Here is a 25,420-nt window from a genome sequence, read left to right as displayed (position 1 = left end):
CGAAACCCCACCCTCATCTAACGTTTCGCTTAGCTCCGCCCCTTCGCACAATAGACTCTCCCAAGTCTTATCGTTCATCAAGACTGTGACCCTACTAGCTCCACCCTCTTGTTTTTAGGCCTGTCTTCTACCCAATCTAAACTAGCACCCGCCCCAGCTGATGCCTGAATAAAAAGGAGAGAATCAATGCTGCGCGCCTAAGCAATGTGGAGCAGATGCCTAAGCAATGTGGAGCAGATGCTTAAGCAATGTGGAGCAGGGAGGGTGGAGGTGGTCAGAAGAGAACAGCTCTCCACGCCCCAACCTTCCACACGTGGCTCTCTCGCCGAGGGCCAAAGCGCATGCTCCACCACTAGACCGGCCCCAATGTTCTCACGCCTACGCCCGGGGGGGCGTCATTGCGCATGTGCAGCTGCTTACTGCTAGCCCTTCGTACATTAATACGGCCTTTGATAGGCTGACGTTCATGAGCAACAGCACCGGACAGAATAATTCCAAAAGGAAAAAAAAAAACAAAAAACAAAACCTCTCTGGGGGCTAGTGCGCAGGCGCAACCGTATGCAAGCCATCTTTAAACGCCAACGCTGGAAAAAGGCACCCTCCCCCACTACCGACCCGAGTGCGCATGCCCGGCCGCGCGCCCATGCGGTCTTCCCTCTTCTGCGCCTGCGCGACCGTGATCCCTCACTCTCGTCTCCCCAACCCCCCAGGTCTGGTCGTGAGGGCCGCGAGCTTCGAAAAGGCGGGAAAGGCGGTTGGAGAGCGAGAAGCGGTTACTTACTCCATGGCTCTGGAAAGGAGAGGCAGCGGCGGCCTCGGCTGAATAAAGAAGGCAGGAGCGAAAAGAAGAGCGCAGGCGCGGTGAGCGCGGAGACGGGCGGGGGGCACGGAGGGTTCGCAGCTACAGAGCCATGGCTTGGGATTCGCGGGCAAAGTAAGCTTCGCTATAGTGTGAGGAGAGATCTTGATCTGAGGATGAGAATGTGGCGGCCCCGGGGAGTGAGAACAGATATATCCCGGGCGGCGCTGCACCGACCGCCCGGATCCTTCCGCGCCCCGCCCCCGCGCGGCTCCAACCCAGAGGCGAGCTTGTTCCCCTCCTCCCTTCGAGCGGTGGAGTTTGGCCCTCTCTTCCCGGAGACTCTGGGGTTCATCCCTTTTATTCTGTTACTGGCTCTGGACCCCCTGCTCTCTCGACCCTGAGACCTATTGCCTCCTCCCCTGAGACCAGCACTGGTTGATTTCTCATTTCCTTTTCCCTGCTTCACGAATTTCCGGCCGGCCACACGCTCATGTCTGTATTCTCCAGCTGCTTGCTCACACTGAGAACTGTTTTGTGGGTTAGAGTCCGCGTGAGTCACAGCCTGTGCTCCATTTCTATCACAGAGCTGCCATGGTGGTCTTGGGCAAATAACTTCTCTAGCCTCATTGATAGGAAACTATCTATAAAATTAGAATAATCAACTCTACCTAATGGGGTTGTTTGTGAGAATCAAGTTTAAGTCGATGCCTGTGAAGCCCTAAGCACAGAGACCAGGTTATACATGTCTGTTCAATCTATTTTATTCATAGGAACTCTGGGACCCAATCTACACACACACACATACACTCCCCACAAAAGCCTCAGACACTTGACCATTCAACACCAGCTAATAGGTCATGCTTTTGTCTCCACTCTTCCAAGGTGTCAATTTCCAGCCATCCCCACCCTCTGCCATTCCAAGTAATGGCCGCTTAGCCCCATCCTGGTAGAGGGGTGCGGAGAATCTGTCATCATCGCCCCCACTCAATCCTTTTCCCCCTCGCCTGCCAACCTTCCCTCAATCCTTGGCTTCAGCACTCCTTTCAGTCCAGTTGTTTCATTCTGCCCCTCTCCCTGACTTCCTGAGGCCCCCCAGTTGATCAGTCTCCCAACTCTGCCAAAAATGGGGAGACTTACATTTACTAAAAGAGAGGGAGCTTCCTAGCCATCTCCCAGTGCACTCGGCCCTCCACCAGCCCAAGTGGGTGTGGGTCTTTTCCTTTGCTGCAGAAACCTGTCTTTCCCACCCTGCATCCATCCACATCAGGACATTAACACCTGAAGTTTAACCTTCACCACTTTTGTGGCAGTTATGAGACTGAAACAAGATCCAGAGAAGGTTGGGGGACCCTGATGTTGAGAGTTATGTGGGAAGTAAAGATACACAGGCTTCTTCCCCCTTGTTGCATGCAGGAATCCCTTGGGATCTGACCACTTTGCCTTAAAGCACTTACTGTCCTCTCTGCCAGTATTTGAGCACTTTGCCCTATATTTCCTTGAGCTTGTAGAGGCTACATTACTACCTACACAGCATAGAGTAGTGGTTAAGACAGATTCTGGAGCCAGGTTGTTTGGGTTCAAACTCTGACTGCACCCCACTTAATAGCTGTGTGATGCTGGTTATTATTTCCCTTAGAAAAAAGAAGCCATTCATAGTACCTGCTTTTTAGGGCTGTTATGAGGATTAAATGAGTTAATGCAGGTCAAGTGCTTAGACTAGTGCCTGGCACATAGTAGGTGCTACCCACATAAGTGGTGATGGTTGTTACTGTTACTGAGGTGGGATGTGTTTTGTCTCCACTGCTAAGCAGTTAGTGGTTTAAAACTATGATTGGTCTTCCAGCTTTTAAGTGAAACTTAAGGACCTATCTCAGCAATAGCAGGCAGGGTTAGGGTAGACTACTGGACAAGATTGCTGGCAGTCAGGAGGGCACAGTTATCCACCCCCATCCCGAGTCTTTTTTTGAGAAGACCTTCTAAGTTATGCATGGGGAGTAGGTAGAGCATTATTCTTAATAAACTTTATTTGGGAATAATTTTAGGTTTATAGAAAAATTGCAGAAAAGATAGTATAGAGTTTTCCATATACCCCTCACCTAATTTTTCCCATTGTTGTCATCTTACATTACTGTGGTACATTTGTCACAGCTAAGGAACCAACAGCTCATCTGTACACTTCTATTAACTAAACTTCAACTTTATTCTGATTTAACTGGTAGTTCCCTATGGCCCTTTTTTGTTCCAGGATCCCTTCCAGGATGCCATATGACATTTAGTCATCATGTCTCCTTAGCCGCCGCTGATCTGTAGCTGTTTCTCTGGCTTTCCTTGTCTTTTATGACCTTCACAGTTTTGAAGAGTGCTGGTCGGATAGTCTATTGAATGTCCCTCAGTTTTGTTTTGTCTCATAGACTGGGATTATGGGTTTTTGAAAGGATGGTCAGGTAGGATATTTTTTAACAACCAGAAATAGACTTGCTCGGTATGGGAATCATGTTGCTGGCTGTGTGAGGTGTATGCTAACTGGGAAGGCATTGGGGCAGGATTTTGGTCTCCTTCCCAGCCCCTTGTACTTCTTTCTCTCTCTAGCTGTCATATCCCACCCAGTTCAACCCTGATGCCAACAGCCTCACCCAAGCGGTTTGCCTCAGTCCTTCAGAGTCGGTGCTAGTTCTCAACATTGAGCTGGCATATTTGAATTTATGGGCGGTGGGACATCAGTAGCTGCCTGTGGGCCCAGGGCTTGGCACCCTGAGCCCTCTCCCATGCCCACCCTTGACCCAGACCTGTGGCTCCTCCAGGACTCAAATGCCTCAACCTCCCCCACCTTCACAGAGTCCTCCAGGGTCCAGGTAACCCAGCCTTTTCAACTCTTGAGCTGGGGCTGGAAGGTAGGGTGGGGCTGCTAGGGACTCTTTTTCAGTGCGGAGAGACCAGGCTTAGGGAGTGAGGTGCAAATTGCAGGCAGGTTGCATCACCCTGGCTCTTTGATGGGGGGGGGGGAGATTCTCTCGGGACCCCAGTGCACCTGGCAACAGCCTCCTGTTTAGCAGAGCCCTGGATCTGGGAGTGGCCCCAGCACAGCAAGGGAGGGTTGTGGACAGAGAAGGAGAGTAGCTGCCTGTGTAAGACCCTGAGAATCTGACTCGATGCCAAGAAGTGACCTCAGATCATAGAGGCTAATCCACTTGTCTTGCAGGGGGAGCAAGCCTGAGGCCCGAAGAGGTGAAAGGCGTTTACACAATTAGACTGCTAAGTTAGAGCCAGGCCTCCACAGCACTGCATAGCTTTCAAGGCCCTACAGGCCCCAAGGAGTCTGTCTGCTACTCTCAGATCAGATTCCAGCCCAGGGCATAGCCTGCTGGGAGGCCACCAAAACTGGACCTTCACCTCAGGTTTGCTGCTGTTCAGTTGCCAAATTCTATTGATTCTGACTTGCCTCTCCCCTCTCCTCTGTCCTAGGAGGCACTCCTCACCTGTACTATTGCAGCAGCCCCTCGCTGGTTTCCCAATTAAGGTGACAGCCTGGCATGATGGAAAAGTCACCGAGTTTGCATCAAATGGACCCAGGTTCCAAGCCCACACCACTTAGCCCTGGCTGGGAACGCAGACAAGGTCTTACTCTGCCTGAGCCTTGGCTGCTTTTTACAAAGTGGGTCAGAACAGGGGCTCTGGAGCCAGCCTATTAGGTTCACATCCCAATTCCACCACTTCTGTGACCCTCAGCAAGTGGCATCTGCTCCCTGTGACTCAGTTTCCTCATCCATAAAATGGGAATAAGAGGACCTACCTCATAGGGTTGTTTTAAGGATTAAATAGGTAAATGTATGTAAAGTTGCACAGGCAGCTACTCTCAGATTGGACCCCAGCCTAGGGCATAGCCTGCTGGGAGGCCACCAAAACTGGACCTTCACCTCAGGTTTGCTGCTGCTCAGTTTCCAAATTCTATTGATTCACTCCTTGGGGCTTGTAGGGCCTTGAAAGCTGTGTGGTGCTGTGGAGGCCTGGCTCTAGCTAGCAGTCTTAATTGTGTAAACGCCTTTCACCTCTTGGGGCCTCAGGCTTGCCCCCCTGCAAGACAAGTGGGTTAGCTTCTATGATTTGAGGTCACTTCTTGGCATCGAGTCTCAGATTCTCAGGATCTTGCACAGGCGGCTACTCAGATAGGTAAATGTATGTAAAGAATGGGGCCTGCCAAGTTATGAGCATTAGTTATTTCTCTCTAAGGCTTGGGGTGCTGGGAGGATTATGTGAAATGATGTAGGTAAATCCTCGGACTTACTAGGTCAAGGATCTCTACATGTGTGTTTCTCTTCCTGTCTCCACCACACTTCGTTCTGCTTTCATAGCCATCTCACAGACAGATGTCTGTGTACGTGACTGTTTCCCCGAGCACGTAGAAGGCAAGGCTGGGACCTTCCTCATTCCCAGAATCATTCCCCACAGCCTCCAGACCTGTGCTGCTGCCTCAGTAGATATCAGTTCACTTTTAATAAGAGTCGCTTGTGCACAGAGGCTGGGGAATTCAATACTGGAGTCCCTGAAGAGGCACTAGGGCAGGTATCTGGATCATGTAGGCCTGGGGGACGGGTTGCAGGTAGGCGTTTTGGCAAACAAGGGCAGGAAGGCCAAGGCCAGTTCAGTTGGGGAAAGGGCAAAGCAGGGCACAGGTCTGCCATGAGGCCCAGTGGCTCAGAGTCCTCCCAAGCCCCTTCCCTCCCCTCACTCCAGCTCTGTCTCCCTCAGCAGAAGCAGCCACAGCTCTTAGAACCTAGTTAGGCCCTGCACTGCTGCATCAGCTCTGGCACCCTCGGTGGACATCTTTTGTTTTAGTTTCTGTACTCGCTGTAACAAATTGCCGCAAACTTAGTGGCATAAAACAACACGTATTTATTTCCTTGCAGTTGTAGAGACCAAAAGTTTACAGTGGGTCCGTAGGGCTGCCTCCCTTCTGGAGTCTCTAGGGGAGAATCCATTTCCTGGCCTTTTCCAGCTGCTAGAGGCCATCTGCATTCCTTGGCTCATGGTCCCTCCTCACATCACTCCAGAATCTCTGCCTCCATCATCGCATCTCCTGTTTCCTTTTTTGATCTTCCTGCCCTCCCTCTTGTAAAGACCCTTGTGATTACATTTGGGCCTGTCCATATAATCCAGGATAACGTCTCCTTGGTGGGATCCTTAATTTAATCACGTCTGCAAAGTACCTTTTACCATGTGAGGTCACATACAGGTTCTGGGGACTGGGATGTGAACATCTTTGAGGGGCCATTATCCACCCTACCACTCTCCCCTCTCGGAACCTCAGTTTCCTCATCTGGGAGATAAAGGTTAGGGACAGGACTGGGGTGTCCCCTCCCTCACGTGCCCACATGGACTGACTATAGGAAGAAAACAGGGCCAACTGAAGGTAATTGATGACATTATGTCCTGGAGCTCAGGACACCATCACTTAACCCTAAGTGGCCTCCAGCAAGATAGTGTTCCTCTTGTGCCACTGTGGCCTCATTAGTAAATTGGGGGCAATAGCAGAAGAACCTTCGTGAGAGGGCAGTGGTGAGGACCAAAGAGATAATCTGGAAAGGTCTAGAACAGTGCCTGGCTCAGTCAGCTGTCCCCACAGACCTGCAGGCCCTGTGTTACGGGTGGGCCATTGAGCCCTGTACCACCCAAAAGGCATAGGTGCTATTCAGGGGCAGCCCATCCTGCTAGGCAGCAATGCCGGCCTGGTGGTACAGAGCTGCTCCTTTTACAGAAGTTCGAAACCCAGATTTTTCTGTGAGATCCAAGCTTTAAAAGGTTGGCAAGTAATTCAGAGAAAGCCCAACAAACCACAAGTGTGGATAGGCCCAGGCTGTGGGCCTTCCTTCCCTGACCTTTGTGTTTGGTGATTTCCCTTATCCCCAGACCTGTCAATCCTCGCAGCCCATAGCAGAGAACAAAGAGAGCTGAGTCCTCATTCCACTCAGGGGCCCCTCTCCTCTCTGCTGGACTGACCTTAATTGAAAAGGAGTGGGATCTGATCAGACTCAGCCCAGACCCATTGAGTCCGCAGGGCAGTGTTCATAGGGGACAAGGAAGGAGTGCTCCAGAGAATGTCCCCGAGGGTCAGGTGCCTGCTGGGGGTGGGGCTGGTGTCCTATTACCCCACCTGTTCCTTATCAGCTGGGCTTCCCCTCCCAGAAGAGGCCACCAGGAACTTGCAGTTGAGCGACTTGAGTTTCTCCTTCATTGTCCACTACAGACTGCAGGGCGACTCAGTAAGGGGGTGTTACAGGAGTTGGACTTAAGGAGGGTTCAGGGAAGCAGGGCTTTGCTCTAGATAGGATGCTGGCAGGAAGCAGGGACAAGGTTATGACTGAGTGTCTTGATCTTCTCCAGAGGTGGAGGAATGAGTGGAGCTAGTGCTGTGGTTAGTTAAGCAGCATCAGCTCTGAGCCAGGAGCGGGCTGTTTGGTCATTTCTGTGCTTTGGACAATGTTGGTGCTTTTGATACGTTGAGATATAATTTGGGAGTGGTCTTATTTTTGTCTTGGTCCATCACGGTCAGAGTGGCCTTGCCTGATGTTGGTGTTCTGTGAAATTGTTTATGTCCAACAAGAGAGCACCAGGGCCTGGCTGGGAGGGCTGCTTTTCCCTTTCTCACAGCAGACGTGCTCATCCTACCCAATGGGGGCAGGGAGGTGGAGAGTGCCCAGGCCAGGGGGGAGCCGAGGCACAGCCTGTGCCCTGCTATGTGGTGGGCCACGGATGCATGGTTCTCATGGAGTCACTTGGGCACAGAGGAAAGTAGCAAGGCCTGAACCCAGCCAGCACCCACTGGGTTGGCCACTCATAGTGGGAGCTGAGGGGAGCTAGCGAGAGGCTGAGGCAGAGGCAGAGGCAGGGAGCCACAACGGGAAAACAGGCTCCCGAGTTCCCCTAGGTGCCCCCTCCTCAGGCTTGTGGGGACTACACCACAGAGAACATTGGGAGTCAGTGGCCGTCAGAGCCCCGAGTCTCAGCCTGGTTAGTTGAAGAGTCCTTTGCCCTTCTCTTCCTCCCCACCCCACCCAGAGAAGAAACAGGTTCCTGGGGGGTGGGCAGGAAAGAGCAGTTGATGTCCCCAACTGTACTCCAAGCCACCAGGAATCTCTCAGCCTGTAGCTGAGAGAATGGGAAGGGGCTACTGAATGTGGCACATGATGGGCGTGTGTGAGAAAATGTTGCTTTGGAGAGGCTCAGACAGCCTGGGCCAGTCCTAACTCCCTGTGTGACTTTGGGCAGGTAACTTATGTTCTCTCGACTTCAGTTTGCTCATCTGTAAAATGGGAACACTGATGGTTCCCACCATCTCATAAGGTTGTGAGTCAGTGCAGGTAAAACACTGCAAATAGGGCCCAACACATAACGTCCTAAAACATTAGCATGTGGTTGATACCCAGGGACAAGTAAGGGCTGTGGTTGGTTCTGATTCTCAGAATCAAAGTCACTTTGTTCCCACCTCTGGTGGCTTTCACCTGGTTCCCAGAGAAACCATCTCCATGGCAACTGTCTGTGCCACAGCCTGGTTGGGACCTTTATCTCCCTCCCCCACTGACATCACTGCCTCTCCCCCTGGGACACTGGTATTGATTACAGGAGAAAGGCCAAGGAGAGGGAGCACAGGTGTGTGTGGTTCTCTTAGAGTCCCTCGGCCCTGGTGCTTCAGCCCCTTTCCAGGTCTTGATGTATTGGTATTGTGTCCATGCCTAGTTCATTTCCTGTGAAGCCCCCAGATGGCCTCACAGCTGACTGGAACATTTTAACCCCAGCCGCCGCCTCAGCCCATTCTCAACCAGGTTTCCTCATCTCCAGATCATTTGTCTTCAGAAGAAAGAGTGATCCTGTCTTCAGAAACTTCTCTGCCCAGCCCCTGCCCACCTCTGCAGCCCCACTTCTTGCCAGCACCCCATGCTTGGTTGCTGTGTTTAGTGGCTTTATTGAGATACTGTATAATTCACATCCATTTATTAAAGTGTACAGTTCAGTGGTTTTTAGTATATTTAGAGTTGTATACTTACCACCATCATCTAATTTTAGAACATTTCCATCACCCCGAAAAGAAGCCCCGTACCCACTAGCAGTCACTCCCCATTCCCTCTCTCCCAGCCCCTGGCAACCACTAATGTGCTTTCTGTCTCTGTGGATATGCCTCTTCTGGACATTTCATATGAATTGAATCATAGGTGGTCCTTAGTGTCTGTCTTTCAAGGTTCATGCATTTTGTAGCAATATCAGTACTTTATTCCTTTTTAAGCCTGAATGGTATATTCATGGTATATTACATTTTATCCGTTCCTCAATTGATGGACATTTGGGTTGTTTCTACTTTTTTTTTCTTTTAAAGATTTTATTGGGGAATTGGAGGGGAACAGCATTGGGGAATCAGGGAAGGCGAACAGACAGGTAGACAAATTGCTGTTTTGTTCTTTAGTCTAGTTATGGAGGATATCGCTTCACTGGCCCATGTTGGTATGGTCATTGCGCTCTTCCCGGGTGAGACAGTCGCTCACCAGTCATTGGTCAGCCGCTCACGGCGGCTCATGGCAGCTCTGTCTGGCTGCCAGCCACTCATGTAGCTCACGGCAGCCCACTGCAACCTACGTGGTCGCCGGCGACTCACAGCAGCCCAGCTCCAGGTTGAGCTGTTGTTCATCATCTTAGCTGTAGAGGATTTAGCGTCACTGGCCCTTAATGTGGGATCCGAACCACGGCCCTGCTGCTCAGAACTGGTGCTCTCCTTGGGCCGACCGAGTGGCACGTTGGTTAAGAGCTGGCTTGGGACGGCAGAGGGTCCCGGTTCGGATCCCACATACGAGGGCCAGTTACACTGCCCTCTACAGCTAGGATGCTGAACAGCTCAACCTGGAGCTGGGCTGCCATGAGTCGCCGGTGACGTGACGGCGTAGGCTGCAGCCCCTGCTGCAGTGGGTTGCCGTGGGCTACCGTGTGTAACCAGCAGCCAGCGTGAGCGGCCAGCAGCCACTGTGAGTGGCCGTCGGGAGCCGGTGACTGATCTGCCTCGCCCGGGAAGAGCACAATGATGGTGCCAACTTGGGCCAGTGAGGCAACGTCCTTCACAACTGGACTGAAGAACAGAAGGACAGCAACTTGTCTGTTCCCTTTCCCCCAATTCCCCAGCGTTGTTCCCATCTGCCAATTCCCCAATTAAAAAAAAAAAAATCTAAAAAAAAAAAAAACTGGTGCTCCCAAGCGAGCTCTTAACCAACTGAGCCTCTCGTTTGGCCCTGTTTCTGCTTTTTTTTTTGGCTGAGCCATCTTGCCACTTGTTGGCCGCTCAGCTCGGGCGGGATTCAAACCAATGTTGCTCAGAGCTTGCACTCTTGAGCGATCTCTTAACCAACTGAGCCACTCGGCCAGCCCAGTTTTTCATTATTTTTTAATACATGCAGTTGGTATATCAGATTAGCAAAACTTCCCTAATCTCAGGTGCTGGCAGGTTATAGGGAAATCCTTGTCTTGGGCACTGCCAGTTAGATTAAAAACAGGTACGGGCAGGTTGGAGGGCAATGTGGTAGTCCCTAGTAAAACCAAAATGCAAGCATGCATTTCTGGATCTCTGCCCTGGAAAAATGTCTGTGCCTGTTAGCACCATCGGAAAGCCCGAGGCATGTATGAGCATGCTTGCTGCAGTATTGTTTATAATAAAGGAAAATGGGAAGCACTCTAAATGTTCGTCAGTAGAGGCATGGATGAATCAAATGTGGGGTGGGTATACCATGGACTGATTGACAGCAGCTAGAAGGAATGAAGAACATGTTAAGAAAAGGACAAGTTGTGGAGTGACATAGTGTGATACCCTGTGTAATCGGGAAAATACGTGAATAAAAACATTTCCTCTGGCTGTGAATACACACAAATACGTAGATAAAAGATACACAGCAGCTTTCAACAGGGATTACCTCACGTATGTGGGGACCAGGATGGAGGATAGCGATCAGGGAAACCTTAGCTGTGTCGGTAATGTTGAAAACAATATTTTAACGAAAGGACTGATGTATTAATTGTAAGTTAACATTTAAATGTTAAAAATGCAGTTAAGTAGAGGAAAAATAATCTTTCACTACAAGAGAAAGAAGACAGTTCTTGGCAAAAAAAGGGAGTGGGGGGGCCCAGCACCAGAGTAGTTCTCAGACTTCTTCCAGTCATATTATTTTATATTAAGAGTGGTGGTTCTAGAATCTTCTTTACTCTTCTGGTTGTTTTCCTGACTTCTTTTCCACACGTCTTACCTGATTTGTTTTCCCCCATGGGGGAAATAGCTGTTTGTCCCACCACCTGAGCTCCTTTGGGGACAATTCTAGGCCTCAGAGCGGGAAGGAGAATGTAATTGCTAATCAGACGTGAAGTGACTTCTTGGGGGCAGAGATAGTATTTTCAAGGGATGGAAGGAGAAGAGAGGAGGTTGAGAACCTGTGAATCCAAGAAGCATTTAGGTACCACCAGCTTGAGGCCACCCTGAGTGGCAGGCAGCCAGCAGGATGTTGGCACCATCGCCAAGTCGGCTCCCCTCTGAGAACCTGTTTCCTCCTCTGTCCAGGAGGGAAATGAGCCTGCTTAGAATGATTTCTAAGATCTAGTAAGTGAAAACAGGACAGCGCATGTGGCATGCAACCTTGTGTGTACAAAGGGGGAGGGTGCAAACTGTGCATTTACTTAAATGCATAGGAAATCTCTGGAAAGAGGCACAAGAAACCTAACATCTTGTCTCCAGGAATGAGAGCTGATGGCTGTGGGCACAGAGGGAGGATGGAGATCACAGTATTCCCTTTTGATCTTTTGACTATAAAACCATGTAAACAAACTACCTGTTCACAAAAAGAATTTAATTTTCATTTTAAAAACAGCCACCGCTGTGTCATTGAGTAGGTTGGGAAATGGAACCCGTAAGGTGAAACCTCCTTGGTAGTTAGCATGCAGTGACATTGGGCATCTAAACGTGCAGTAAACCTGGAGGGATCCCTTCCTGGGACTCAGCCTGGAGAAAAAAGACAGGCATGAGGCTTTCAAAGGCCCCTCCCCCTGAGGAGCAGACAGATAGACACGCCCCCTTGTTTTTTTGTCTGCACAGGTGCCTAATAATGAACGCAAGTGGGTAATACCTGGGAGGCTGATCCTTGGGGAAGAGCAGGCCAGAGGTAGTTGGGACCAAGGATCCCAGGTGGGCTTCTCTATCCCACCCTCCAGGCTGGGGACAACTTGTGCTGTGGAAGAGAGATGGCGTTTGATGGAGGTGAGCACTGAGGTTTCTGTGCTGCTGATCCGCCTTAGGAGAACAATTCTGCCCCTCTCTGGGGCTCATGCCAATGGGGTTGGCCATGCCCACCAGGCAGGATGGTTGTGCAAGAACTGGACAGAATAGCCCAGGCCACCATTGGCTCCTGCGAGCCTCCCCCCAACTCCAAGCAGGCTGGGTGAGTCTTTGAAAACAAGTCAGAGAGCGCTTCTGCCTAGGCCTTTGTGCTGTCTCTCTTTCCAGTCTTTTCCACCTGGGCCGGTTGAGATTCTGCCTTGGCTAAGATCTGGTTAGCAAGCCTTTCGGTGCTTATCAGTTGATTTCCATTCCTAAGCTCATCTGTTCCCAGAGGCTTAGAGAGGTTTTCGAACAGATTCAAGAGGTAGAGTATTTAAGAAGCAGAGTTGGTGGACTTGGGGTAAGCAAACAGTGAGTTCTGTTTGATATTTGGTGTGACAGCCCAGTGGAGATGATCGTGGAGGGCCAGCAGACAGGAGGTCCCTGTACTAATACTCATGTCAAAGGTACCTGCCAGGCATTTGATCCCAGGCTGGGCTGATGGTGGCCAAAGGCAAAGGCCCTCTTAGTCTCTGTTCTCCCCACTTTCCTCTTCTCTGCCCACCTCATCTGCTCCCCTCCCTTTCCCCTCCTCTGTTATCTCAGCCCTTGGTCACACCTCCTCCAAGTCTTAAATAATTAATTCCAAGGGGAAAAGTTCCCCCAGAGACAGCTCCTGTCCTTCCTGGGTACTGTCTGGCCTCAGTGTTGTCGGCAGTGCCACCAGGTGGCTGTGGGCTGAATGCCAGGAGCCTTTGCTCCAGTCACTTCCCAGAACTTGTTAATAAGTTAACATTTCCTGGGCCCTAAGGATGCCCCAGGCATGTGCTGAGTGCCTGACATGGATCAGACCGGTTCCTCTTCACAAAGACCACATGATTCACAAGCTCTAGCCCTCATTTTTAGATGAGGAGACTGAGGCACAGGAGATAAAACTGGAATCTAGATTCCAGGGTTAAACATAGAGAAGCCAGGGCTCAGGCCGACAGGCTGTGTCTTACCAGGTGACTTACAGAAAAGGACAGGCAAAGGCCCCTGTCAGAGCGCACAGAAGTCCACAGTCTAGACTTCTAATGACAGCTACAGGCCTGCTGTTCCAGGCCCCTTCCGGTCCATCAGTGGACTAGCAGACCTGGATTCATATTCCTGAGCCCTATCGAGGAGCCCTCAGAAATCAAGCAATTAGGCTGGACTCCTTGCTGCTCCAAATGAAGTAGCGTTTCTGTTATAAAGGAAGCGGTGGCAGCCCTCAGCCCCAGTGGATGAGTCTCGTTGTGGGAGGGTCACTCAAGCTTTTGAGCAGATGAGGGCAATGGTGGCGTCAGGAAGGGCAATGGCGTCATGGCTTTGTCTTCAGTAGGTGGACTAGGCTAGCAGTCCCCCTCTGTGACGGTGCCCCCAACTCCACCTCCTCACAGCCTGCGGCTGTACAGAAGCTGGCCTGTGTATGTCACTCCCACTGCCACCTGTCTGCCCAGAGAACCATATTCATCCTTTAAGACTTGATTCTGCCATCTCCTCCTCCCCTGCCCCAGGCAGAACTTTAGGTCTTAGACCCCAAAAGATCCAGATTCTCATCCTGGGACTAACGTTTGCTGCTGTATGACCTTGTCATGTCACGTCTCTGAGCCTGTTTCCCATCCAGGAAAGGTTCAGTGTGCTGCTACCTAGTGCTCCTGGCCCAGTACTAGTTATGTAGGCCGTGCTCAGTAAATGGTAGTTATTACTAGTTATCAGTCAGTTGGCCAGTCACAATTACTTATTGAGTGCCTGCTGCATTCCAGGCTCTACTCTAGGTGCTGGGGATACAAATGTGAACAAAATGGTGAAGTTCTGCCCCATGGGACCAACACCATCACCATCACTTGCCCTCCTTAGTGCTCCCAGACCACCTTGTCCCTCCCTGCATCACAGATGGCCTGTCATTGCTGGATGTTACACACTTCCATGCCCCTGATGAGGTCACCCTAGTGGGAGTGGGGGGCAGGGTCCGGATATTCAAAATCACAGCTCACTGTTCTTTCCCTGCCAGCTCTCCAGCTGCTGGGGCCCAGCAACTGCAGTGCCCCTCTCTCCTCGGCCCCGATGCAGAGACAGACCAGCCCAGGCCCCATTGCCTCTCACTCCAGCCTCTCGGTCAACCCCAACTGTTACTGGAGAGCAGGCCCTTGGCGCAATGTCCAGGTTCTTGGCGTCTCGAGCAAAGAATTGAGCGAGACACAGAAATACAGTGGTGAAAGAGCAGCTTATTAGAAGTGAAAGTATACTCCAAAGAAGTGGGAGTGGGCCCAAGAGAAGGGAGTTGCTCAAGGGCTCATTATTAGGAGAAGAAGTACACTCCAACAAGTTTGGAGTAGGCCCCCGAGCAAGGCTCAAAAGGCGCTGACTGGTGAGGACTTAGGAGGTTGTTTTTTTTTTTTTGGTTTTGTTTTCATTTTTATTGGATAACAGTGTGCCTTTTCCAGGACCCATCAGCTCCAAATCAAGTTGTTTTTCAGTCTAGTTGTGGAGGATGCAGCTCAGCTCCCAATAGCTCCAGTCGCCGTTTTCACTGTAGTCGCAGGGGGCACAGCCCACCATCCCATGTGGGCATCGAACCAGTAATCTTGTTGTTAAGAGCATGCTCTCTAACCAACTGATCCACCTGGCCGCTCCAAGGACTTGGAGTTTTTATTTCCTTCTCTTCTAGAATGGGTTACTCCTCTTTAATTGTGGGACTGCTTGATTGATACCTGTGATTGATCATGGCTAATGGTTATGGTAAACAAGGGCAAATTTGGGCGGAGAGGGGAGCTCTTTTGGGCGGTCATATCCTGTAGACTGTTGGACGTGCAGGAATGTTACCTGACGTAGCCAAGTGTCTCAGAGACCCAATTCCTGTCTCTAACTGCCTGCCTTATGTCCCCCTTGAGAGACGTGATCCTCATAAATCTCTGTGGGAAGTTGAGGGACAGGAGATCTCCTCTTTTGAATGTGCTTCCTGCTGAATGTGGCCGTTGTCCCTACTTATCGGGGATTCACGGGACTCGGGCCCTATCTGATCTTAGATGAGGGAAAGGGGTGTCGAGATCCACCTGGAGGACTATGTTGACCTCTGTGGTTGGGATGCGCTGGAAGTCTTGTTGGGATATCACTTGTGTCCCTACAACCCCTAGATGAGGAGAGATAGGTTTTAGCTAACAGAGTTAAAAGTGTTGGCCCAAGAAGCAGGACTCAAAGCCATTGACACAGGGTGACTGTGTGATGAAAAATTGTTCAGCTTCGTGGAGCCTGGCCTTTCTTCTGGTTTAACTGGTCATTCAGTTATTGTTCACCCAGGAACTGGGCCTGGAAAGAACGCTGTGCTACAATGACCATAGTCAATAGACATTAATCACAAACTTTAGGGCAATTATCTGAAGCAGGGGGTAGGAGATTTCTATGATTCAGGTTAAAAACAGTCTATTATTTATGATTAAGAAACTGATTTGAAAAATGATTATAATCAGGGGCTACAGAGCCAAAACACTAGGAAACAGAAAACTTAGAGTTTCTGTAATGTGATGCCCTTTCATTTGGCCTGTATCACAACCCCAGGATGTGTTTCCCGTCCATTTATCTAGATTTAGTTCCATCCTGTTCTTTCTTTCTCCCTCACCCCTGGATTAATTTCCTGTTGCTGCTGTAAAAAGTTACCACAAACTTTGTGGCTTAAAACGCCACAAATGTATCCTCTTACAGATGGTTCTGGAGGCCAGAAGTCTGAAATGGATGCACGGGGCTGTATTTCTTCAGAACCTGGGGGAGATTCTATTTTTTGCCATTTCCAGCTTCTTGAGGCCACGTGCATTCCTTGGCTTGTGGCCCTTCCTCTGTCTCCAAAGCCAGCAGCATAGCATCTCTTCAAAAGGTCTTCCATGGTCACATCTCACTCTGCCTTTCCTCTTCTGTCTCCTTATGCCATTTAAGACCCAGGCAGATAATCCAGGCTAATCTCCCCATGTCAAGATCCTTTGATCACATCAGCAAATCCCTTTTGCCAGTGAGCTCAACATATTCACAGGGTCAGGGCGTGGACAAATACGGGAGCCATTATTTCGTCTACCACACCGACAACTTCTTCATCTTTTCTTTCCTCTTGGTCCAAGGCTTATGTCCTCCCATATTCGTTCCCAAACACCCCCATTCAGATATCTAAGGATAGGGAAGGAGGGTCCCAGGTCTCGGTGACAATGATACTTGCCCCTCAGCTACTGGCCGCCTGCTGTCATCATCCCACCCAAAGACTTTGTTCTGGCTCCCCCCTCTTGCCTCCAGTGTGCCTCAGCTGATCCCCTCCCCCACACCACCCCTACCTAATCCCCTCTCCTTGCCCTACTTTCTCTTTTGTTTCTCGTGCTTAGCCTTTTCCAACATGATACGTGATTTCTTTGTGGCTTCTGTTTTCCTGGCTGTCTCCCCTGCTGGACTGTAAGCTCCATGAGATCAGGGATGCCTCTGTCTTGTTCACAGCTGTATTTCCAGGGCCTTGAACGGTGCCTCTACATAGGTGCTCGAAAATATTTGTTGTATGAATGAACATTGTACTGCAAAGGATTTATTTACTCCTTGTGACTCCCCCCACCCCTTAAGGGATGGGCCTTTTTTTATTTCTGTGTTGTCATCACTGTACAGAGTAAGGCTGAGTATATATTAAAGTTAGGAGTTGGAATTGGCAAAAGAACTAAACATAAAGGTAAGGTGAGTGAACCTGGTGAAGCTGGAGTTGACAGCAGATAACCCTGGTCCCCAGCCAGGGGATGGGTTGTGTACGTAGGTCAGAATCTCAGGTGGGTCTTTCTCCGATACCCCTGGGCTGGGAAGGCGGATGAATGTCTTTTGGGGCAGACGGCTCAGCCAGTAACTCTCTGGGTGACCTCGAGGCAGGTGCTTCTCACTTTGGGCCTCAGATTCCCCAGGGGCGAACTACAGATGGCCAAAGCGCCAAGCCCAAGCACGCCTTCCACTTTTTCTAGGAAAAGCACCATTTCTCCCGTCTCTCTTCCTCCTGCTTCTCCCGAGCACCATCAGCTTCTCTTTTAGGAGAGCTCGCCGCTGTAGTCCCAAGTGGGAACGCCTGTGTCAGAGCTCATTGTGACGTGTGTTTGTTCAGCCACATATATGAGAAATTCCCAAGGTCCTGGATGTTGATGGCTTTGTTAACCGGGACAGACCCTACAGAACCATCACTTTATTTTATTTTGGTGCAAACCTACACATTTCCCAAATTGAGGTTCTCTGTCCCCAGACTTCTGGCTCAGGTCTTGGGCTCTCGGCCTCGACCATCACCAAGCCTCCTTCCAGCCTCTACCTCTCCAGTCCATCCCTGTACATACACATGGCAGTGTTACTCCTTCCCAGCCTTAAGGTTCCTCCATGGCTCCCTCAAAATAAAGTCTGAGCCATTAGCATGGCATTTGTGGCTCTGCCAGCTTCTTCCCTCTGTGTATACATGGCACTAGACACAGATCAGTCAGGGATAGCCAAGAACACCCTCAGGTCCAGTGGTTTGCTAGGACTCACAGAACTCAAGAAAGCTGTTAGAGCAGCGGTTCTCAACCTTCCTAATGCCGCGACCCCTTAATACAGTTCCTCATGTTGTGGTGACCCCCAACCATAAAATTATTTTCGTTGCTACTCTAGAACTGTAATTTTGCTACTGTTATGAATCATAATATAAATATCTTTTTGTTTTCCGATGGTCTTAGGCAACCCCTGTGAAAGGGTTGTTCGACCCCCAAAGGGGTCGCGACCCACAGGTTGAGAACCGCTGTGTTAGACTCACAATTACAGCAAAATGATAGAGATTAAAATCAGCAAAGGGAAAAGGTGCACAGGGCAGAGTCCAAGAGAGACCAGGTGCGAGCTTCCAGTTGTCTCTTCATTGAAATCACATGGACAGCGCTTAACCCTCCCAGCCACGATGTGTGACCACACGTATAGAGTGTGGTCCACCAGGGAAGTCTTGCTGCCCAGGGTTTTCATTAAAGGTCAGTCAAAAAAAAAAAAGTCACATAGGCATGGAGCACCTGTGTGACTGACCTGTGTTACTCTTTCTCCAGCCCTTCCAGAGGTCAAGCTGATAACATATGGCCCAAGGCCCCACCTTAAAGACACTCTATCAGGCAGGACACCCCCTCGGGCTTAGCGGTTATCTTGAGGAGCTGGGCAAGAGCCAGTCATTTGTTTGGAACTTTCAGGGTTTGGACAAGCCAGGCCTGCTGAGTAACCCTGTAACGCACACACTGCCTCCCATCTACAGCCAGTCACGAAGGACACCTGTTTCAGCCTCTTTCTGCCTTCACCAGGCCTCTCCTCTCCATCTCCTGGCTGATCCCACATCCTTCAACACTCAGCTTAGGCATGTGCTCCCTGGAACCCAGGCCAGGGCAAGAGCTTCATCCCTGCCCCCACATGTGACCCAGCCCTGGAGCCCTGGTACTGAAGGTGACATTTGCCATGTTTGGCTGCCTTGAGGACAAGGGACCATGGCTTAGAAACCTCTCTGGGCCCCACTCTCCTAGTTTGTAAAGTGGACCTGCTCCAAATGGATCTGCTTTCAGGAGTAAGTGAGCAAGAATCATCTAAAGCACATAGAATGGGCTTGATCAACACGTGTTCACTGTTAATATGATTGCTGCCATCTGAGGTTTTGGAAACATGAGGCAATTAATAAATGGTGAACCATTAAACCAGACAAGCCCCCACAGAACATAGTTTTTCTTGTGGTTTTGTAATATAAAAAGCAACAAACTTTCTATAAATGCTCTTTTGGAGAATTTTAGCTGTAATTTATTAATAGCAAAAGCTCTCTGCAGCTGAGGTCCTGAGAATCAAGACACGTAGGTGGCTGCTAACAATAAACCCAGCTCGAAGTCGCTCTGTAATGACAGGTGTGTTCTCTCATGCCAGAAGGGCTCTGGTGCATGGCAGGGCGCCGGTGGGCCTGGAGCCTCCGACACTTACTGTGGCCTCTGGAGAGTAAAGGCCTTTCTCAGAACCCCTCAGAAGAGCTTTGTAAAAATGCCAAGGCCAGGGTCCTGCCCCCATCTTTGATCTGGCAATGGTCAGTGTACCTTTTGAACGCTCCCAGGAGGTGCTAATGGGCAGCTAGTGGAGACCCAAGCAGCCCCACCAATAGTGCAGGCAGCCCTGTGGTCATCTCCCCAGAAACACACGGCTGTGTGGAGGAAGAGACCTAGCAAAAGACAAGGGTCTGCGCGGAAGGCAGAGGGAGCAGTGGAAGTTGGGGAGGGGTAGCTAGTCTGTTTCCTCTGGCTCAGGTTAGGAGAGGATTCCCTGAGGACACTTCGAGAACTAAAACGGCCTGAAGGAGAGGGAAGAGGAAACAGGACTCGTGGATGCCCTCTCGGAGCCAGGCACTTGGTTTCTCAGTTGTGACCTTGTTTATTCTTCATAGTGGGCGGGGGTGGTCCTCATTACAGATGGGGAAACGGAGGCATAGAGAAGAGACTCAGGAGTAACTTGCCCCAGGGCCCTCAGTAAGTGGCAGAAGCAGAATTCAAACCCAGATCGTGTCCTTGTGTCTGGAGACCAACTTTGTGCCTGAAAACTGGGAGCTGTCTTGCAGCTGAACTGCACGGGCTGTTTTAGGTGAAGGGAAAATAAGAACATGAAGGTGTTGGATGGAAGCTGCGGTACAGAATGGCGGACATGCCCCAAAGCAGGGCTGCTTGCCCTGTGACCAGACGGGCCTGTTTAATGAAGTAGAAATAAAGGCAGTTAGTTTACAGTCCAGAAATCAGAGCTCAGGGCCCACTGTGGGATGAGAATTGACAAATTACTTCAATCTGAGCCTCTCTTCCTGGAACCATCTGCACTGGAGCCCTCATTCCAACCTAGCTGGTAGGACAGTGGGCCCAGGGTCTGGCTGGGGACAGTGTCCATAGCACAGGGCGGGACACACACAGCTGGAATTAGCTGCCTGGAAATCCCCATTTCTACATTGGAACTAGCACTTCTCATCTTGCAGTCTGCAGACCCTCTGAGCAGTGGCAGCTGACTGAATTTACATTGAACTTGAGGTCAACCGCAACCCCCAATTATTTTCCACAGGAAGCTCTTCACATCTGGGTGTTCACAGCCCCTCCTGCTGTGCTAAGCCTTTGCTGCACACTCTTCCTTCCTCACCAGCTTCCAGCCGCTCTCAACAAAGTGAAAGTGTGAGTATGTGTGTGTGCGCGTGGTGGCAGTGACAGCACCCTGGCTAGTGCCCTACCTTCAGCCGTACTTCAGTGTGGTAGCTGCCACCCCACTTTCCTGATGAGAGAACTTGAACCTCAGAGAGCTTTGCCGTCCCTTGTTGAGATCAGAGTGCTACGGAGTCAGGCCCCGCTTCTGTCAGACACTTGCTGCTTCCCAGCTGTATTAGTTCTGTGGCTGCTTTCACACGTCATCACAATGTAGTGACTTAAAACGGACCGTTTCAGTTCTCTACAGTTTAGATCAGAAGTCTGAAATCGGTCTCATGGGGCTAAAATCAGGGTGTCAGCAGGGTGGGTTCCTTCTGGAGGCTGGCTGCAAGGGAAATGTTTCCTTGCCTTTTCCAGCTTTTAAAGGCCACCCGAGTTACTTGGCTCATGGTCCTCTATCTCCAAGTTCGAAGTGCATCACTCCGGTCTCTGCTTCCATTGTCTCTTGGTCTCCTCTCTAGTCAAATGTCCCTCTGCTCTATTTTTTAAGGAAGCTCAAGATGACATTTAGGGCCCATTGTTTAATCCAGGATAATCTCCTCATCTCAAGATCCTTAATTTAATCATATCTGAGAATTCCTTTTGCCACACATGGTAACATATTCCCAAGTTCCAGGGCATCTTTTGGGGGACCATATCTTTGGTGTGGCTCATCAATTGTGTTTCTCTATTATCCAGACAGACTGAACATTTGGAAACTACTGGAAATTAGAAAGGAGGCAATCCGCGTGCAGTCCCACCACTCAGAGACAGCCCCTGTCCACAGCTCGGTGCATTTCCTTCCTGCTCTGGAATTTTCTTCATAGTTCTGTTTTCCACAGCTGAGTTCACATTGCACTGGTAAATTTGCATTCTGCTTCGGTCCCTTTGTGGTAATTTCTTACATCTCTTGTGTATTACCAGAGGCCATTTCAGTGGACATATGCATGCATATCTTCACTTATGTCTGTTATCGACTCAGTCCCCTAATTGGGTGCAGGGAGGGAAATGCCCTGGATCCGGTGCCCATGCTGGCAAGGCCAGCAGGAAGTCAGCAGGCCTGAGGCCTGGGGTCATCCCCTGGCTCCACCCTGGCTAGCTGGGTGACCCTGGATAGATGGCCACAGCATCAGAGCCCCAGTTTTCTCATCTCGGACATGGAGTCAGAACCCCTGCTGAGAGGATGGGGGAGGGGTGCCCCAGGTATGCCCCAGGTACACATCCTCTGCCCTGCATTTGCAGATGAAGGAGGTCACCTGCTCTGGAGTGCCTGGGGACAAATCCGTGAGCAGCCATGTTTCTCCCAAGCCCACCTCACAGGGGGTGTCATGGATGCTCAGCTATGACCAGTTACTGCAAACACCTCTATCCCTGCACCCTCTGACTTGTTCCTCATCAAGTAACCTTTGGCTTTCCAGCTAACAGATGGTTCTGCTTGGGGCTTTTTTATTTAGAAATTACAGAAATCCAGTCAGTTTGAACTGAACGGGTTGTGCTGGCTCATAGAGCTTCTGGGTAAGGTGGAGCGGGGCTGGAAACATGACTGGATCCTTCTGGGCGCTCATGCTTTCTCTCCCTTCCCCCCCGCCCCCCCCCCTGTTCTTTCTGGTGGCTGGCTCATTGTCTCCCGATGCAGGTGGCTGAGAGGATGGGGGAGGGGGTACCCCAGGTACACATCCTCTGCCCTGCATTTGCAGATGAAGGAGGACACTTGCTCTGGAGTGCCTGGGGACAAATCCTAGAGGAGTCTCTGGTTGGCTGACTCAGGTTTCCAGGTCTCCTTGACTCAATCACTCTGTCAGGGGCTCTGCCTCCCAGCACTCTGATTGAGCACTTGGGTCCCACGCCCACCCCTGAGTTGGAGGGTGGGGGGATGCTCCAACATGCCCTCCCTCCTAAATGGTGAGGGGTATGCACGATGGGGCCTTCGGGGCCCAAGGCCCTGCCATACAGCTCAGCTTTCTGGGGCCCGTCTCTGAGGTCCATAAGGGTGTGTCCTCTACCCTCCTAGTCAGCAGGGAAACGCAGGGAGCAGCTTCTAAAGGTGTTATTTTGTGTACTTCTAGTCTTGCGTCCCAGTAACGCCTCGAATCTGGCTTCCTCCTCGGGCCGAGGTCCGAGTTCAGGTGCCTGCTTGTGGGCCTCCTCCCCCAAGGCAACGGGGCTCTCAAATGTGCTGAACGTGGCCATGCAGCCCGAAGCACATGGGGCTGCTAGCGCCTGAACCCCTCCTCCCCACCCCCACCCCCGCCACCTGTCCTAGTTTAGCAGGGCCTGGTTAGGTCCCATGGCAGGAAGAGGGTGGCCACATGTTCTAGCTGTGCAGTCCCGCCACCCTCCAAAACCGCACTCCATCATGACGCTGAGGTTACCTTTCCGAAGCTGCCATCTGATCATGTCACTCCCTCTGCTTTAAAAATCTTCCCAAGGTTGCAGACGCTGACGGATTTGCTTTGGGAGCCGGAGTAGCTGCTGCCACCAGAGTCTGGAGCCATGAGCGGGTTTAATTTTGGAGGCACTGGGGCCCCCACAGGCGGGTTCACATTTGGCACTGCAAAGACAGCAACAACCACCCCTGCCACCGGGTTTTCTTTCTCTACGCCTAGCACTGGTGGGTTTAGTTTTGGGACTCCCTCCCAACCAGCTGTGAGTACCTCTTCTACCAACCTATTCTCACTTAACACCCAAGCGCCAGCGACACAGACCCCAGGATTCAGTTTTGGAAGCACAACTGCTGCTGGAGGAACTGGATTTTCCTTAGGGCTCAACGCTCCAAAGCTAAACTTGAGCAGCACAGCTGCTGCCCCGGCCCCAGCGCAGCCCAGCGGCTTTGGGCTCGGCAGCAGCACCCTCACCAATGCCATCTCAAGCACCGTCACCTCCAGCCAGGGCACAGCCCCTGCTGGCTTTGTGTTCGGCTCCACCACCACCTCTGCTGCTCCATCCACCACACCTGGGGGCTTCTCATTCACAGGTGGAAGCACGTCCCAGAGTGGGGGGACCTCCAGTTTCAGTATTGGGTCGATGGGGAGTTCGGCCCAGCCCACAACACTTGCCGGGTTGTCCTTCACTCCAGCCACACCGGCAGCTACTGGAGCGGGAGCCACACAGCCAGCTGCTCCCACACCCACTGCTGCCACCACCAGTGCTGGGCCCACCCTCTTTGCCTCACTAGCCACTGCTCCAACCTCGTCCACCAGCACCGGCCTCTCCCTTGGTACCCCAGCAACCACAGCTGGCACGTCAGGGGCTGGAACACTGAGCTTCAGCTTAAAGGCTCCTGGAGCAGCTTCTGCCACGTCCATAGTCACGTCTACCACCACCACCACATCCACCTCCACCTCCAGCTTTGCCTTGAATCTAAAACCCTTAGCACCAGCTGGGATCTCTAGCAATGCACCGTCCGCCATAACCGCTCCCACCGGCCCAGGTGCAGCCACCGGGGTGTCCTCCAGCCCTGTGATGACCTACGCCCAGCTGGAGAGTCTGATCAACAAGTGGAGCCTGGAGCTGGAGGACCAGGAGCGGCACTTCCTGCAGCAGGCCACGCAGGTCAACGCCTGGGACCGCACACTGATTGAGAATGGGGAGAAGATCACCAGCCTCCACCGTGAAGTGGAGAAGGTGAAGCTGGACCAGAAGAGGCTGGATCAGGAGCTGGATTTCATCCTGTCTCAGCAGAAGGAGCTGGAAGACCTGCTGAGTCCGCTGGAGGAGTCCGTCAAGGAGCAGAGCGGGACCGTCTACCTGCAGCACGCGGATGAGGAGCGCGAGAAGACCTACAAGCTCGCCGAGAACATCGATGCGCAGCTGAAGCGCATGGCACAGGACCTCAAGGACGTCATCGAGCACCTGAACACAGCCGGCGGCCCTGCCGACAGCAGCGACCCACTGCAGCAGATATGCAAGATCCTGAACGCGCACATGGACTCATTGCAGTGGGTCGACCAGAACTCCGCCCTGCTGCAGAGGAAGGTGGAGGAGGCAAGCCGGCGGTGCGAGGGGCGGCGCAAGGAGCAGGAGCGCAGTTTCCGCATCACGTTCGACTGAGCCCCTGCCGCGGAGCCCCGGCTACTCAGCGGGGTGTGCAGTCATCATTGTCTATAGTTTTTGTTTGCCATGAAATACTCGTCTATTCCTTTCAAACAGTTGTGCTGTTGAGAGAACTGTTCTGTGGTTAGACTTTTCGCATTAGTAAGTAGAAATCATCTTAACACCCTGGTTGGGGCGGCAGCCTAAGAGGAGTGCTTTCTCTGTGTATCTTTTGTGTATCCCAGACCCTTTCTCCTGCTGCAACCGCCCACCCCATCCTGCTCCCTCCAGCCAAGCGCTGAAAGCCATCAGTCTCCCTCGCAGGGCTCCCTGGTTGGCCTCTGTCCAACGCAGGCATAGGTGCAGTGCAAGACTCTGTCTTTGGGGATACAGCAGCATAGTGGGAGAGATGTCCATGTAGAAATTAACCCCCCATGCAAAGTGACTTGTGACTAGAACAGACCGTGAGATGGAGAATTCCACAGGAGACAGGTCAGATGAGAGATTTGAACGGGGTGTTGGAAAAAGGGTCAGACGTGAGCCAAGGGGCCTTCACGTTGCCTGCCAGACACGCCTCCTTGTCCTCCGGTCTCCTTATCTTAGGCCTCCCCCTGGCCACCCCACAGCTGTGTCATATGGCCATCCTGCAGCCCCCTCACCACACTGAGCTTGCACCTTTGGTAATGCTTTGGCCACACTGTATTATGCCGACTGTTTACTTCTCTCTGCCTCACCGGTAGATTGTGAGCCCCTGTGGGCAGCAAGTGTTTCTTGTTCCCCTTTGTGTCCTCAGCACAATCCCTGTCACATTTATGGAATGAACAACAGAGATGAAATCCGCCGTAAAACAATCCATAGAATGCCTGCTGAAATGGCCATGGCAGCCACGGACTTGGCTCTGAACTTGGCAGTGCTAAAGTAAACCTGGTCAATTACATGGACATCAGGTGTCTTTCATATTTGTCTTTCCACTTTGCTGCACTCTGAAATGCCTAGGACTGTATCTCGCTTTCCTGAATGAAATAAAATTTATTGTGGAACAAA

General features: G+C 51.3%; 2 protein-coding genes across 6 annotated transcripts in view; one reads left to right on the top strand and one right to left on the bottom strand.

Moving 5' to 3' along the window:
* The window catches only part of ATF5 (activating transcription factor 5), a 4,530-nt gene extending 3,183 nt beyond the window's left edge, over positions 1 to 1,347 (bottom strand). Inside the window, exon 1 of the mRNA XM_019658210.1 lies at positions 782 to 1,347. The gene's annotated coding sequence lies outside the window, so the exon portion shown is untranslated. The remainder of the gene's footprint in view (positions 1 to 781) is intronic.
* Positions 11 to 25,420, top strand: NUP62 (nucleoporin 62). Of its 5 annotated transcripts, none has more exons than XM_019658203.1 (4): positions 12 to 861; positions 20,229 to 20,335; positions 21,048 to 21,205; positions 22,774 to 25,420. In XM_019658203.1, the coding sequence occupies exon 4, from the start codon at positions 22,838 to 22,840 to the stop codon at positions 24,392 to 24,394; it is 1,557 nt and encodes a 518-aa protein (XP_019513748.1). In that variant the 5' UTR covers positions 12 to 861; positions 20,229 to 20,335; positions 21,048 to 21,205; positions 22,774 to 22,837; the 3' UTR covers positions 24,395 to 25,420. The 5 variants fall into 5 exon arrangements, with proteins under 5 accessions (XP_019513752.1, XP_019513748.1, XP_019513747.1 ...); XM_019658202.1 differs by having other exon boundaries at positions 21,044 to 21,205; XM_019658206.1 differs by lacking the exon at positions 20,229 to 20,335.

The sequence above is a fragment of the Hipposideros armiger genome, unplaced genomic scaffold (assembly GCF_001890085.2).
Source record: "Hipposideros armiger isolate ML-2016 unplaced genomic scaffold, ASM189008v1 scaffold_283, whole genome shotgun sequence".
NCBI classification, from domain to species: Eukaryota; Metazoa; Chordata; class Mammalia; order Chiroptera; family Hipposideridae; genus Hipposideros; species Hipposideros armiger.
The sequence above is the reverse complement of the archived record's forward strand: the minus strand, read 5'-3'. Positions and strand labels throughout refer to the sequence as shown.

Excerpts from the sequence above, each read along its gene's own strand:
- NUP62 (XM_019658207.1), top strand. The coding sequence starts at position 22,838 with ATGAGCGGGTTTAATTTTGGAGGCACTGGGGCCCCCACAGGCGGGTTC.